Source organism: Sorex araneus, chromosome 1, assembly GCF_027595985.1.
Source record: "Sorex araneus isolate mSorAra2 chromosome 1, mSorAra2.pri, whole genome shotgun sequence".
NCBI classification, from domain to species: domain Eukaryota; kingdom Metazoa; phylum Chordata; class Mammalia; order Eulipotyphla; family Soricidae; genus Sorex; species Sorex araneus.
The window spans coordinates 373015705-373031830 of record NC_073302.1 but is presented as its reverse complement, the minus strand read 5'-3'; the positions used below and the strand labels follow the sequence as shown (position 1 = coordinate 373031830).

Below are 16126 nucleotides of genomic sequence, written 5' to 3'. Positions count from 1 at the left end.
TGCACTCAGGAATCACTCCTGGCGGTGCTTGGGGGACCATATGGGATGCTGGGAATTGAACCCGGGTCACCCATGTGCAAGGCAAATGCCCTACCCGCTGTGCCATCACTCCAGTCCCAAGAACACAGTTTTGATTTTTTTTTCTAAGTTTTTGTTTTACTCCTGGTAGTGCTATAGGATTATTTCTGACTTGATGCTCATGGATCGCTTCCATGGTGCTCAGGAGACATTTTGGTTTTAGGGATCGAACCCAGGGTTCCATGTGCAAAGAATGTATTCAAGCCCTTTGAGTCGTTTACACCTGGAGTTGCAAATACTTTGTTAATATCAGAGATATTATTGTTATCTAACATAAAGGGTTTTATAATAGGTAAGTTGCAAGACAAAATGGAAATAGGTAAGGAAATAGACCTCTTATTTGGAATGCTTAGTTACGAATGTTCATTGAACATGCCCTTAAAGAGTTTGCACTGTCAGAGAAGAGAAGACAGCATCATTTGTAGAAGAAAACTCAGGAATACGGAAGTGGAAACGTGAAAGGTATGATGCAGGGTTAATCAAAATTTGGCAGGTATGCTTTAGTGATGACAATTAACACAGGTGTTTATTAGGTTAGTCAGTGTTTGTTGCTTGTGCACCTATTAATGTTGTTGAATTTTTACCCCAGAAATAATAATAATGGATTGCCTAGAACCGTAGAAATTACTTGTAAGGAAACTAAACAAGAAGAAAAATTGAAATAGGATGAATCAAATTATGAAGGAACTTTAATGACAAATAAGGAGTTTACAGGCCACCAAATTTTATCTGTTCATTCATTATTTAGACTTTCTCGGGAGTCAGGACTATGAGGCTAGATAAAGATAAATCTAGTCAAGAACGAATAATTGCTTAAGCCAAGGCAGGATTGATCAAAATAGAAAGGATGGTCCAGATCTAAAACACTTTTAAGAGGATGGTTTCCTGACTTTGGTAACTGCAAGAAATGCAAGCAGCAGAGAAATGGAATAGAATTTTGCATTTTCCATAATGGATACAGAGTTTTGCATCTACTTCATACCACTTAGTTGAGTAGAATGCTAAGAGGAATTTTCTAGTGGTTCCTCGAAAGGTGAAGTCATGGCAAAATTGCAGAGTTAGGCCTCAAGAGATACTGTGGGTGTGATGAATCCCTTGTTGCTCAATACTCAGTAAGTTTATTCACCAATAAACTTCTTGTTCAGGTGCGGTCAGGAAATGAGTCTGTTCATAATTCATATTCTGCAGATGAGGACCTCTTAAACTTCTGTTATTCACCTCTTTTAACCCCTCAAATTTCCACACAATCTATTTTATGTAGGTATATAAGAATGGGTATATAAAGCATTACTGCTAATAAATCATAAATGCATTTATAACAAATTCTAATGATATTTTGCAACCTTCACAATTCTGTTATGAATGAATGATTTCAGTTACAAGCTTTGCAGCCCACAGTTTAAGATGCAAGGCTATATAGTAATTGGAGCAAGTGACTTCATGTAGAAAGAAATAGATCTGCAGATGAGTAGTAATGGTGTTGCAGACTGAACTTGCTATAGGTTAGGGATAGATGTACAGGTTTTGTTTGCTACATAGACCAACAAAGTTTTCTTAATGGTACACGAGCCAAAATAATACCAGCTTCCCAATATAAATCATCTTCATATTTGAATAGCACACAACAAGAGCTACAACTATGGTTCAGCAAGAGGAGCACTTGCCTTGGTTCCCACTCTCTACCTCCTTGTGAATATCACTCCCTTGGGTGGTTGTCTGTGCTGTAGAAATTTTATTCGGTCATTATGGATTACAAAATTATTCATGGTTGAGTTTCTGGCATACAATGTTTCAATAACAATCCCTTCACCAGGGTCCATTCCCCCTCGACCAAAGTCCCTCCCACTCACCAGCCTACCTCTTGGAGAGGCATTAAAAAAACTGCACCATGGTTCACAGTATTGTTATGGTTAGGGTTGTATATATAGCACTGTTCAACCTTTCACCACCACCCCCTTTCCTACTAAAGACCAGTTCTCCACGATGACTTCTCAGTATCTGTGTTGCAAGCTATAATGCCCCAAAGTAGAGAGAGAGTATGGGGAATATTGTCTGCCTTAGAGGCAGGGGGAGGGTGGGAAAGGGGGGGTATACCAGGGATATTGGTGATGGGGAATGTGCTCTGGTGGAGGGATGGGTGTTTGATCATTGTGAGATTGTAACCCAAACATGAAAGCTTGTAACTATCTCACGGTGATTCAATAAAATTTAATGATTTTAAAAAAGACCAGTTCTCATGTTTTTTGTTTCTTTTGCCTTTAGCCAGTTGTCCCCCTCCTATATTTATTTCCAAGATTTGAGAAAGATTGGTGTCTCTCTCCCTCCAGCTAACTTCATTCAGCATGATAGTCTCCACATCCATCCACATAGCAGCAAATTGCATAATTTTATCTGATTTTATCTTTTTTATGGCCAAGTTCACAGGATGTTTTAGCAGTAATTTATTTATTAATTAATTATTATTAATATTATTTTTTATTTTAACAGTAATTTATATGTAGGCAGATGACAACTTATAGCCTGAGATAACTATTATGAACCAAAGACCTTTTTCTTTATTGTGGATCTAGGTAGCTCAAAGAACACAGTTAAGATCCCAAATAATGTTTCTTAGATCTCAGTAGGTAAGAAAGTCAGAGCAGCAGTTTTGCTCTTACTCTAGCTTGTATTTATCTCCTTAAATTTGCCTTCTGTGCATATGTATGTATATATATGTATATGTGCTAATATACACATTGATAAAAGAATATACAACTTAATAGGAACTATTTATTGGAAACATATTCATTATGTTTTGATAATATGTACTCACAAACAACCCATTACCCCATCCCGCCTTTTAAAAATTTAGTTGCTCATAGGTATGTTTCCTATTATGTCTAATAACCACAGGAATGGTTATTATTTTCTGGAAAAACTTCCTCATGCTAACATAATAGTCTTTTTGTCTATTTTAATAAAGGAGTGTTAAAGATTAAAAATTGATTACCCATTGTCACCAGAGGTTCTCTCACTGGTAATCTGTTAATTTTGTTGAGCATGAGAAATGGGAAGGTGATGTAACTTATGGGGTGTGTGTGTGTGTGCGCGCGCACACACACACGCACATGTGCGCACACATTTTGGGACATTTTGGGTGAGCTTGTTAAATGATCATATTTTAATTATGCAGCTGTAGTTGCTGCGATAACTTGGGTTTGGTGTGGCTCACTGAAAATGGAGATGCAATAAAGGGAAACTAGCGCATATCAACATAGAAATGAATACAAAATTTCTTTATAACTGTTCAGATAACAGGCTGCCATAATGTTGGAAGAATATTGCATGATTAGGTAGTTAGTAAAATGGTTGAATGGCAATGATAGCAGTTTGAAATTTTAAAAAGGTATATAATGATGCTATTTTGGAAACCAAGTTCTTATTTGCATCTGAGATTCACTTTTCAACTCTAGTGTAGAGCTTTGAAGGCAAAGGACAGTGTTTATGTGCAAGTCATGAATCTGCATGTCCTGGATGGTCATTATGTGTGCTGTTTGTGGAAATAAAGGGCAAAGTATATAGAACTAGCAAAATCTTTTTAATTTTGTTATTTTTGTACAGGTATCAAAACTTTGATTTTCAGATTTACCTCAGTTAAATTGTTGGAAATGATTACTTAAAATGAGTTGAATATTAAATATCCAAATTACATTATAGATCAAAAATTATTTTTTTGGATTTTGGATCACACCCAGTTGTGTTTAAGGCTTGCTCCTGACTCTGTGTTCAGGGGACCATTTGTTGTGCTGGAGCCTGAACCCAGGTTGAGAATACAAGGTGATGGGCTTATTTCCGTACTTTCTCTCCAGCAATCCTCCTCCACCACATTTAAACTCAGAATAATAACTCCGCTTCGCATAAGTTCCTTTTAGCGTTGATTCACTTATAATCTCTTAAGATTTCTGTTTGTGGAAAAATTTGTCACTTAAATTTAAAATCAAACTATTTTTGAGAATCAAAAATGCATCAAGAAAATTTTTGAAATCTTCAAGACTATAATATAAAATATAAAAGTCCCCAAATGTAAGTTCACACATTAAATCTAAGTTCATATCTTGGAACATTTTGCTTTTGCTTTTGTTACCTTTTCCTTGCAAATGCTTCAGTTTTCTCACCTATAAACGGGGCATAAAATTATAGCTATCTGACTATCAAGTAAAAACTTAGCAAAATGGTGATATTTCTAAAGTCACTTTATGAAGAACTAAATACTATTGATAGTTAAAAATACAGCAATGTTTTTTTTAAGCGAGCGTGATTTTTTTTCTGATTTAGAAACTCAAACTTAGGGGCTAGAACAAGATTTCAAGAGACTTGAAGAAATGGGAATTGTAATGGGAGCCTGGTTCACTGAGCAGGGCAATTGTCTTGCATGCAGCAAGCCAAGTTTGACCCCAGGTACCATATATGGTCCTCAAACACTCCTGAGAGTGATCCCTGAGAACAGAACCAGGAGTAAATCCTGAATTACACTGGATGTAGCCGCCAAAAAGGAAGAAAGGAAGAAAAGAAGGAGGGAGGGAGTTTGACTGACAGATACCCCAAGCAATAGAGGTCCCGATCTACATCCCTGACAATGTACAGCCACCCGAACAGTGGCAGGTGTGTCCTTCCGGCTCACAGTGCTGCTAAAAGTTTTCTGTTCTCATTATTTTGTCCTATAGAAATCATTGCTTTCTCGTAAGATCCTTTAAATCTTGATAAAATAAGCACTCAGTATAATTTTAAAGGTATATTTATAGAAGTGTGCTTTTATTGTTGCTAAGTCTTAATATATATTTATCACAAAATATGTGATAAAATCTAGTCTACTAGAACTGATGACTCCCCTTAACAGTTTTAATAACTAGCATATTTCTGTTTAGAGATTAGTGGAAGCATGATAGGTATTCTTAGTTATGTTACATCGTTCTTAAAAGGAAATATATATTTATATCCTGCTTTATACATTTGCACCAAAATAGTAATAACACTCTTAAAATACTGTTGAGAAAAAGCATACCAATAAATATGTTAAATTCTCAAGATAAAGTGACGTATACTTCTCAGAGTTACAGCATTCTGTCTGTAAAAATAGAACCATTGGGATATACTATTTTAGTAAAACACTCATTAAGTGCAACTTTGAAAGATTCTGCCCTTAAAAAAAACAAAAAACAAAAAAACCCAACTTCGACATTCCAGTAAACTGTAGGAAAATATCCTTCCAATTGCATTTCCTTAACTGAATTATCTAGAAGTGAGAATGCATTCAAATATAAAGCAGAAAGTCCCTTAAATTCCTCTCAAGCTCATCCTGTTATGCCACTCCTAGAAAGAACATCGCTGTAATTGCTTTTGGCTGGACTGAGATTGCAAAAGATTTAAAGAAGAAATGGGAATTGTAATGGGAGTCTGGTTTGTTGTTGTTTTTGCCACCCTTATAGCTTATGAGTTATTTGTTCCACTTTTTCTGTGCATTAAGAATTTATGTGTCAAGCAGTCCTATTGCTCTCTGATAGGAAATCTTAGATGGTGATTATTAAAAAATGGTAATGGAATATTCATATCTGTAATTGAAAAATATTTTAACTGTATAATAGTTTTAACAGAAAGCAAATTATAGTTTTTATTAAATAGGAAACTAGCTGTAATCCTGTGAAGTCTACTCCCTGCTCACAGATTTCTTCTATTATGTGTGTGTATGTGTTTGTGTTTGGGTGTATGTGTGTGTATGTTCACCCTATTCCTGTGCTCCCATAAAGATTACTGACTTTTCTATTTAAAACACCTTGGGGAGGGGGAATAATAAAACTACGTCAAAATTCATTCATGACCTGTTTTCTGTTTATTCTCCTGGGTGACATGAGACAATGTATGTAATACACTTTTTTTTTTTTAAAACATTCTAGGCTTCTCATCCACCAAACCGTGGTAATCCAGCATTGCGAGTTTCAGGAAGACTCTGAATCCACGTCCTGCCCAGCAATCCTTCTGATTCCCATGATGAGCTCACCTGTACAGCCTGGTCAGTCTGACTGCTTTTTAAATCATTGGCAGACTTTTGTGAAATTGTTGCTTTGTGTTGCTTTAAGACAAATGAATAACTGAAGTCATGAAAGGACAGTATGAGAATAAATTTCATATTCTATAGCTAATTCTCTTTTGTTACTCCGTTTGCCATTTGAGCAACTTTTCTTTTTGCTTGCATTGTGACCCGAGCGCAGACTTTTTAATTTTCTGCTCTTAATGTAATATCTGAAATAAATTTTATGAAGTTACAAAATATATGTTAACTATAGTTAGGCAGAGAATTAACACCCATAGTATTTCTGACCTAATAACGTGTCTCTCTGCTTTTAGTTTGTTCCATGGGACTTGGGAAATTAGCTTGTAGATTCACATTTACTCGATCTCTTTGACCCACAGGAAGGATATTTTTCCTCCCCACCCTTCTTTGCTGCCACTCCTGTTTCCTATATACATATTTAATTTTAATCTCAGCATTTGCTTCCGCTGAGTCCAGTGTAATGTGTGGTTAGTGCAGTGTTGTAGGTCAGCTCAGCCAACACCCATTCTTCCAGGAACAGGGCGTCACTTTTGGCACAAACACTGTCCTAGTCTTGACAATGATGAAGTAGGGTCAGATACCACATGCCTATAATAAACATATTTTCAAGGCATATTTGGCTTGGATCATTGTAGGAGAATTTATGTCTATGTATTCCTTGAAACATCTCTTTCAGCGTAGTGATATCAGTGTTTACCAGACATCTAAGATGGAAGCTAATGTGATACATGTTAAGACTTAGAAAGGAAATCGTCTCACTCTGTAGAGTATCACATCTGACTGGCTGCTCTGGGATTCCCTTCGCATCATTCATTTCCATCCCCTCAATAAGCTGCGAGTCTGTAAGTTGAATCTGGACCTGGGCATGATAGGAGAGAAAGTGATGGTTGATTCTACACGACTTGGTAAAGATATTATAGACTCTAATCACATCATGATTTATTATTGGCATCAATTCATCTGGATAAGCAGATGGATAACAGGGGAATCTTCTTGAGTCTCTGTTGCACATATTAAAGCCCACTGAGATGGGTTTGTATCTCTATAGTTTCTGATTAAATAGTTAAGGCGTGGGACCCAATAATTGCAGTTTTATCAGTCCCACTATAAATTACTTTTGCTGCCTGTGCTGTATGCTTTGGACACCACTGCTCCATTTTCCTATATCTGTTCCTGTCCATGCCCACTTACCTCTGCCTTCAGAGAGAACCCTGGCCCTGTGCTCTGGGAGCAGCTTTGCTCATTACAATGACCATATAATATTGCTTTCCTTTCCATAGAGATAAAGTTAAAATTATCTTTTAATTTTATTTACGTATACATTGCACTTTAAATATATTTCCTATACATTTACTTTAATATTGCATACATTAAAATAGGCATTTCCTTTAAAGTTTTCGTTGTCAAGCATTTTTTTCTAGTGATAAAATGTCCATTTAAAAATGTTCTAAATAGTAAAAATAAGTACCAGGAGGTTTGCTCCCAGCTTGAAAGCCAGCCTCACATGCTGGGGGAAAAGGCAGCTCAGATAGTGAAGGAAACACCAAGTAAAGTGTGGGCTCGCTCGGGATAGGAGATGCGTGCTGAAAGTAGACTATAAGTTGAACACGATGGCCACTCAATACCTCTATTGCGGACCACAACACCCAAAAGGAAAGAGAGAACAAAAGGGAATGCCCTGCCACAGAGGTGGGGTGAGGTGAGGGGGATTGGATGGGGGGGTCGGAGGGATACTGGGGTCATCGGTGGAGGAGAATGGGCACTGGTGGAGGGATGGGTACTCGAGCATTGTATGACTGAAACACAAGCACGAAAATATGTAAATCTGAAATTGTACCCTCATAGTGATTCATTAATAAAAAATAATAAATTAAAAAAATAAGTGTTAAAAAATAAAAAAATGTTGTAAAGACAATAGCAAAAAATAGCTAAGTACATAAGTATCAGAAAACTCCAGAAATTCATTGTCTAGAACTTGTATATGGGTATATCTTTCTCAGGGTGAAAAACCAGCATTCTTATATATTTAAAAAATTGTTCTTGTCCTATTTTTCTCTCCACACCTCCTGGTATTATTTCTTAGTGGATTCTGTTAACTTCCACCCTAAGTTCATAGGACAGTTATGGTACAGATTGATTGAGATATGGAATATATGAACATATGGCAGTGGTAACTATATTGAAATGAAATATTTGAAATAGCATTTCGACCTGGTACATAATCTTGATAGGATAGGGACAGAAAATACAGATATGACCAAGGAATGAACAATAAATCTGCAAAAGAAAAATTTGAATACAAATTATAATTAAATTTTGCTTACAAATCTATTAAGTGGTATTGCTAGTTTCTTTCTTGTCTTTATATAGCATCTCCTAACACATACCAACTTATACCCATTTACTTTAAATGAGAAACATTAGAACAGATTGTAGGGCCTGAGTTTAAGAGTTTAAGGCACTTGCCTTGCATGTGAACAAATCTGGTTCAATCTCTGGCATTGTATATGATGATACCCCAGCACTTCTATGCGTAATCCCTGAGTACAGAGCTTGGTAAGTAACCCCTAAGTACTGCCAGTATGATTCAAAAAAGAAACCCAAAATGCCAGCATGTTGTAGACAGATTTCTAACTCACAACAGCAACTAATTTTCAGTGAATGAGTACAGAAATATTTTCACAGCTATTATTGAAAAATATAATCAATATAATACAATAAGAATTACTCTTAAAATTTAATGTTTAAGAAAAAGTAGACAAATGGCAGGAAGCTGATTAATTGAGACATTTAATGGTGCTTCTTAATGTGAGCTGTGGACATCTTAGCAAAATTCTCAAGTAGGTCTGGTTATATCTATTTTCATTCCAAAAGTGTTGTCGGGTGACATCAGTGAAAGTTTTCTCATATGATGTGTGGAGCAGAGGGAGGGTGGAGGTAATAGTTTTGTTAATGTAACTGCTTTGAAGGTAAAGTGTATAGGTTATTAACAAATGTCTATAGAACGGGTGTATTTGTAAGGAACAGATGGTCAAAAGTAACATCTATTGAAATTTAAGATTCAGTAAAGAAAATTGGAAAACACAAAAGTGCCTGCACTTCACTGTAGCCAAAGGAGAAGATACAGAAATGATTAAAAGAGATGTAAAGGTAAATGGGGGCCTTTTGGTCTTCTTCATACAGGTTTATGACTGAATAGAAAGTGGATGTGAGTACATGTTTTGAGGTGCATGTGGAGAAGATTATATATATATTCATATTCATATACACATATGAATACACGGACTGGAGGGCTGGAACCATAGCACAGTGGGTAGGGCGTTTGACTTGCACTCGGACGACCCGGATCTGATTCCTTCCTCCCCCTCAGAGAGCCCAGCAAGGTACCGAGAGTATCCCGCCCGCATGGCAGAGCCTGGCAAGCTACCCGTGGTGTATTCGATATGCCAAAAACAGTAACAAGAAGTCTCACAATGGAGATGTTACTGGTGCCCGCTAGAGCAAATGGATAAGCAATGGGATGACAGTGATACATTGATATATATACACACACACATATATATATATATATAGTGCTCAACTTCTTATTTTTAGGAAAACTGTATCACTGTATCACTCTCATCCCGTTGTTCATCTATTTACTTGAGCGGGTGCCAGTAATGTCTCCATTTGTCCCAGCCCTGAGATTTTAGCAGCCTCTCCTTACTCAGTTTTCCCAATGATTGGAGGCTCTTTCAGGGTCAGGGGAATATGACCTGTTATTGTTACTGTTTTTGCCATATCAAATACATCATGGGGAGCTTTAGGAAAACAGCAAGATAAATTTTAAAAATGTACTGGGGATATTGGTGGTGGGGAATATGCACTGGTGGAGGGATGGGTGTTTGATCATTGTGTGATTATAACCCGAACATGAAATCTTGTAACTATTTCATGGTAATTCAATAAAATGTAAATAAAGTTACTATGTGAAAATGCATTATAATACACAAGATTATACAGTAGGCAAGAAATTTATGAAAAAGATGAAGTAAAATCATATTAAGCACTTTAGTTGATTCTACACACACAACTTAGGCAGCCTCACAACTGGTAATATCTGACACTGAAGTGATGTTCTTCTCTCCTTCTTCTGGTATTCGGATTTTTTTTTTATAATATGGGGCAATTCTTGGAATCTGCTATTTCAATGAGCAAGTTCTTCCCAGCCATAATAATTGTTTACTTAGGAGCAAAGAACAAAGTGAGAGACAAACAAGGCAGCTATGGAGTGAAACTTGCTTGACTTTAGATTCATTGAAATTTCCTGCTGTACTCTCATCCTTATTAAATAATTCTTCCCTATTGAAAATAGCAGTTAGCATAGGTCTTAGTTCTATTTGGGTTGTTTTATAAATGAACCTGAACTGAGGAAAATCATAGCAGTTAGGTCAGGCTGTTGGGAGTTACTTACATTTACTGCAAGTACAGACGATAATCAGGGAGACCTGAAACACACCCTATATATATGTGAAAGGAGAAAACTTTGGCCACAAACATGAAAAACATTCTTTAGCTGTTATTAGACTTTATATTAAGGTACCAGTCATGTTCTACTAGTGCAAATAATGTAATTGTTTGACTTACAAACGGTGTTTTGCTTTCATCTTTTTTTTTTTAAATTTCAAAAGAAAACTAAATTTGTCTTATGCAATCCCCATTCATTTATTTTGCTTTTGTCTTGTAAGGTGCTCTGAGAAGTTACTGTGCACCAGAGAGAAATTAGACTCATGCAGTTATTCCAGAGATTCTTTAAACATGTTTGAAATTTAGTGTTTATATTTATCTTAAAAATTGATCTCAAATATTGAGAATTCTTAGTTTCCCCATATATTGATAATTGCTTTCAGAATTGCTTTCCCCCTTATTAATACACAGCTGATATTGGGTACTAAGTATTACATCTTCAATATTTATACAGTCAAGCAATAAGTACTTTTTTTTTTCAGAGAATCCACTGGGTTTTATTTTAATTTTGCTGCCCAGTGCTGTTCTAAATTAGTGCACTGGGCATTGCTTTTGGACACAGGAGCAAGAGTGGAGAGGAAACTATCTGGGCAAGATTTACAGTTAACTGTCATTATTGGGATAATAACTTATCCCAAACTTATTAATTGTCTGTGCCGGGTTGTGTTGTATTTAGTTGTGGTACAACAAGCAGTATATGGATTCCATACTAATGGACAGCACTTTTTCATGGAAAAGACAGAGTATAAACAATATGGATCTGTAAGTTAAGCATTTTAGTAAATGCAGAAGCAAATAGTTCTTTTATATAGATGTAGGGATGTCATTTCTAATAATTTAAATTTTATCATGATTGCCAAACTTTGGAAAAACTGTAGGGTCTATTTAATCTAAAGCTCCCAGGCATGTGAAATGATAAATATTATCTCATGCTTTTTTTAGAACATATCCTCAGAGTTTTTCCCCTAAAGAATTTTACATATAAACCTGTAGGACAGTACTAAAGAACATTGACTAGTGCTCTTAATATAACTGGGCTTTTAATATAACTATGCTCTTACTATAACAGGATTAGTATTTCTCATTTCAAGACTATAAAAACAAATACATTACTAAATTCTAGTTTTGTATAGCTATTTTTTACTGTGAGTTGAAATGATGCTCAGTTATTTTTCCCTGATAAAATCTTAATACTGTTAAAAATGAGAAGAAACAGTAATTTGTGGAAAAAAATGTAATGTCTTTTTATTCTCTGCCTTGGAGTTTGTCTCATTTTTATGTAGACATGAACAATGACCATATATATATGTACAATATATGTACAATGACATATATGCATCAATATTCATATATATTTAATCTATTTGAATCTAACCTAGATTAGATTTGCAGTATTGATATCATGCTATAAGAATATTTGGTTTGAGCCTGGATATTTTTAAAAGTAAATGAATTAATCTGTGTTAACCCCTTGTTAAATATGCTTATGATGTTTAAATATGATAAACCTAAATTCTATAATATAATTTTGGCAAAATACACCCAAAGGACTTTTACATATATTCAGTATGATGGCCCTGGAATTATAGAATTCTTTGACCTTGGGCTTTTAAATGAGTTTGGAAGGCAGAATTGCTCTATGTTACCAATTTCTTTAACAGGTTTCAAAACCCCTTGCATAAAGCTAAGTGATTTCTTTTTCACCATTGTACGAAACTTAGAACAATTCCATATGGTTTGAGAGGGCCTATTTTTAAAAGATAAAAATTTGTGGCTAAACCTTATTTTCTTCCCTTCTATTATTTTTTGCTGGGTATGCCATGTCCCAACCGGACCCACGGGGCTGAGGTGCTGGGCAGGAGGCCGTGGCCCAGGCTCGCTCCAGTCCAAAGTGGACTGGAGCAATAGCACAGTGGTAGGATGTTTGCCTTGCATGTGGTCGACCCAGGTTCGATTCCTCTGTCCCTCTCAGAGAACCCGGCAAGCTACCGAGAGTATCCGACCCACATGGCAGAGCCTGGCAAGCTACCCATGGTGTATTTGATATGCCAAAAACAGTAACAAGAAGTCTCACAATAGAGACGTTACTGGTGCCCGCTCGAGCAAATGGATGAACAACGGGATGACAGTGCTACAGTGCTATTATTTTTTAGGCAAATATGGTACACAAAACAGTTTTTTCCCTCCCTGCCTCTGTTTTGGTATACAGTTAAATTCTCTTGTAAAATTGTAGAGCAGATTTAACTAGTGATCACAAATTCTTTGAAATATAAATTGTTATGGAAATGCTAAGTAGTATAAACAATTTGAGGGCAAGCATTAATAAAAACTTCACTGCAAGCATTTTTAAAGAGGACTAATAAAAGCTTCACAGTTCAATTAATACAGTACAACATTGGGTTTTCTAGATGCATATGGGGCCCAGAAGACCTGCCCCTGTTTTTAAAATTTACAAACTCTTTAATGATTCACCACTTTCACTCCAGTGCATTACCCACTATGGTGCCATTTAGTCATTAGGTAGGAAACTAAAACCAGGACAAGGCTGCAAACAAATATCATAATGTCCAAGTGGGTCATTTTTTTCCAGCTAATTCACAATTGTGTTACCATAAAAAATGGATGGCAAATGGGATAGAGTCATAGCGCAAATCTAGTAGGTACTGACTTGCCCAGATCAATCTGATCAGCTGCTTCTTCAGTGAAATACATGCCAAATCTCATCATGGTAGGTTACACATAACTAAAATGTTTTTGACTTCTAGCTAAGTATTTATCTCAGGAAGTTTTCGTGAAAAATATTATAAGATAATCAAACATACTGGTCTCTTAAAAATGGGTCATTTGAGCAGAATTTCATCTCAGAATACAATACTTTAGGAAACATGTAATATTAAATTTGTAAAATATTAAGACACTATTAAGAGTGAATTTTTTAATCACTCTAACTTCACCAGTAAGTGACTCATTCATTGCTATTGCTTAATCTGTTAATCAAGTTTGAACATAAAAATAGAGATTTTGTTAATTCTCCAATTCTTTAGGAACAGTGCTTTAAGTAAATCAAAATGCTTACTTTAAATTTATTTTTAACACTAATTTGTTGGAGCTTTGCTATTTTACAATTAATTTTGGTGGGTAATTCAGTTTACATGTTTCATATTGTGTTAATTATTATAGCTTTACTAATCAAAATACATAATTTAGTTCAAACAGAAAATAAGGTTATCTCCCACACACAAAAATTAAAAAGATTTTTTTTATGGTGAGCTGTTCTTTTCCTTGCAGGTTTTTAAGAGCTGCTAGAAAAAGCTTCTCAAAGCACAAAATAACTTGTTTTTATGTTTTGACGCCCTCCTAAAATGTGCTCAGCAGCCCAGGGCTGTATCTTGTGTGTCTTGGGGGAAATCACGTGGTTCTGGGGATCAAACTCGGGGCTTGTGCATGCAAGGCAGGTGCTTCTATTATGTGGGTATCTCCTTGCTCCTGCCGATTTCTAACTTCTGACTCTTTATCTTCAGTCCATGGAGTCTAACCTCAGTGTAACATATCAATATCAGGATACGTCACCCTCACTGTCACTGTCATCCCGTTGCTCATCGATTTGCTCGAGATAGGTAGGATATGGAAAGAAAATGGGGAGCATGGATTATGTAGGGAAGTTTTCAGAAGTTCATTACTTCTGTTCACATTTCATTAGGTAGAACTTACTCACATAGCCTTGTTGCACTACAAAAGACTGGGGATCATGTTATAGCAATTATTTTGGAAGAAGAGGGGACAGATTTGGTTGGTGCTTAGCTGACCAGTTCCTGTCACATTTGTTGTGAACATTTACACTCGTGAGTGCAAATATGCTATTGGTTACAAGGGGTAAGCACTTCAGGATGTAATCCTGATTAGAACATTAATAAATAAGATTTCTTTAAAGAGATAGAAATTCATTAAAATCCTGGCAAATTAACTTACTATATTTTTTAAGAGTAAGTTAGCCTTCAGTAGACCTTTCTTTATGATTATGCTAAATGGCGAAACCCTGTAGATGTTAGACAATTTAAGTTCAAATTATTAGTAGGAACTTTTCAGAAAAGGGGAATGCAGTATATTGTATATTATATTGTTTAAACCGACTAGGGTGTCAAAGTAAGGTTAGTTTTTCTGATGTAGCTGTGTAGACACTGAGAAAGAGATTATTTATTTTGCTTTTGTTTATTTGGGGGCTACATTTAGTGGTGTTTTGTTGGGCTTACTCCTGGCTCTGCACCCAGGGATATCTCCAGGCTGGCTCAGGGGGACCAAATGCGGTGCTGGGATTGAATTTAGGTCTGATCTGTTTGGCACAAGGCAAGTGTCTGACACACTATACTATATCTCCCACCCTAGAAAGAAATAATTTAATGTTATTGGTTCTTATATTTACTTCTTTTTGCAGATTGGCATCACATTTTTAATGCTTTCATATGTACAATTATGATGAAAATCTAAGTCAAATATAAAATAATCATTTTATATGGGTTGGGACTATACTCAGCAGTGCTTAGGGGCTATTCCTGGCTCTGCAATAATAACACAGTTCCACACTGTTTTCATTGAAGATCACTGAGCAAAATTCTAGTACCTTTGCAAATCATCTATGAGTATCTTTGTTTATAGCATTATATGGGACCACTATAGAAATTTTTTTCAGGATAATCTAGGGTTTGTGCTTAAAATACGAAAACCATGTATGTGTATGTGTGTGTGTGTGTGTGTGTGTGTGTGTGTTGAGTACAGTAACAACTTTCCAGAAACACAGAGGAATATAGGATAAGAAACATTTCTTTATGTAACACTTAAATGCCTTTTTTCTATTGTTTTTATATATTCCTTTATGTCATCTTTTGAGAATATCAATAGTCTTTATCTATAATTTATTGCCTTTAACTTGTTGGGTTAGAAAACAGAACCAAGTTAATTAAAATTCTTAAATTCTGTTGAGAGAAATATATAAAATTATGTTTTTAAGAAAAATAGATTTTTTTACATATTGTAAGTATATTTTGGCAAGTTTATTCGTTTTCCCAGTTGGTTGCAGAATTACAATAATTTTTTAAATTTGCTTTGCTAACCTTTGCAGATTGTGGTCATTAAATCTCATCAGTAAGTTTCAGTAAAGTGCTGATTTATATTGTGTTGGAGTTACTTTGCTATCTAAAATGAGACCAGTTATTGGTGATTTTTTTTCTTTAAAATTTTATGTTGCATGATAATTTCTCAGTATCTGTGTTGTAAACTGTAATGCCCCAAATGGGAGGGAGAGGGGAGGAGAGAGAGAGTGAGAGAGAGAGAGAGAGAGAGAGAGAGAGAGAGTGAGAGAGAGAGAGAGAGAGAGAAGGAGGGGGGAGAGGGAGGGAAGGAGAAAGGGAGAGAGAGAGGGAGGGAGGGAGAGAGAGAGAGGAAGAGACAGACAGAGAC

General features: G+C 35.8%; 1 protein-coding gene across 1 annotated transcript in view; it reads left to right on the top strand.

The window, feature by feature from the left end:
* Window positions 1-16126, top strand: part of HDAC9 (histone deacetylase 9) — a 1006394-nt gene that overhangs the window by 81802 nt on the left and 908466 nt on the right. Inside the window, exon 2 of the mRNA XM_055131803.1 lies at window positions 6009-6124. Within this exon, the coding sequence (XP_054987778.1) occupies window positions 6100-6124 (25 nt within the window). The 5' untranslated portion in view covers window positions 6009-6099. The remainder of the gene's footprint in view (window positions 1-6008; window positions 6125-16126) is intronic.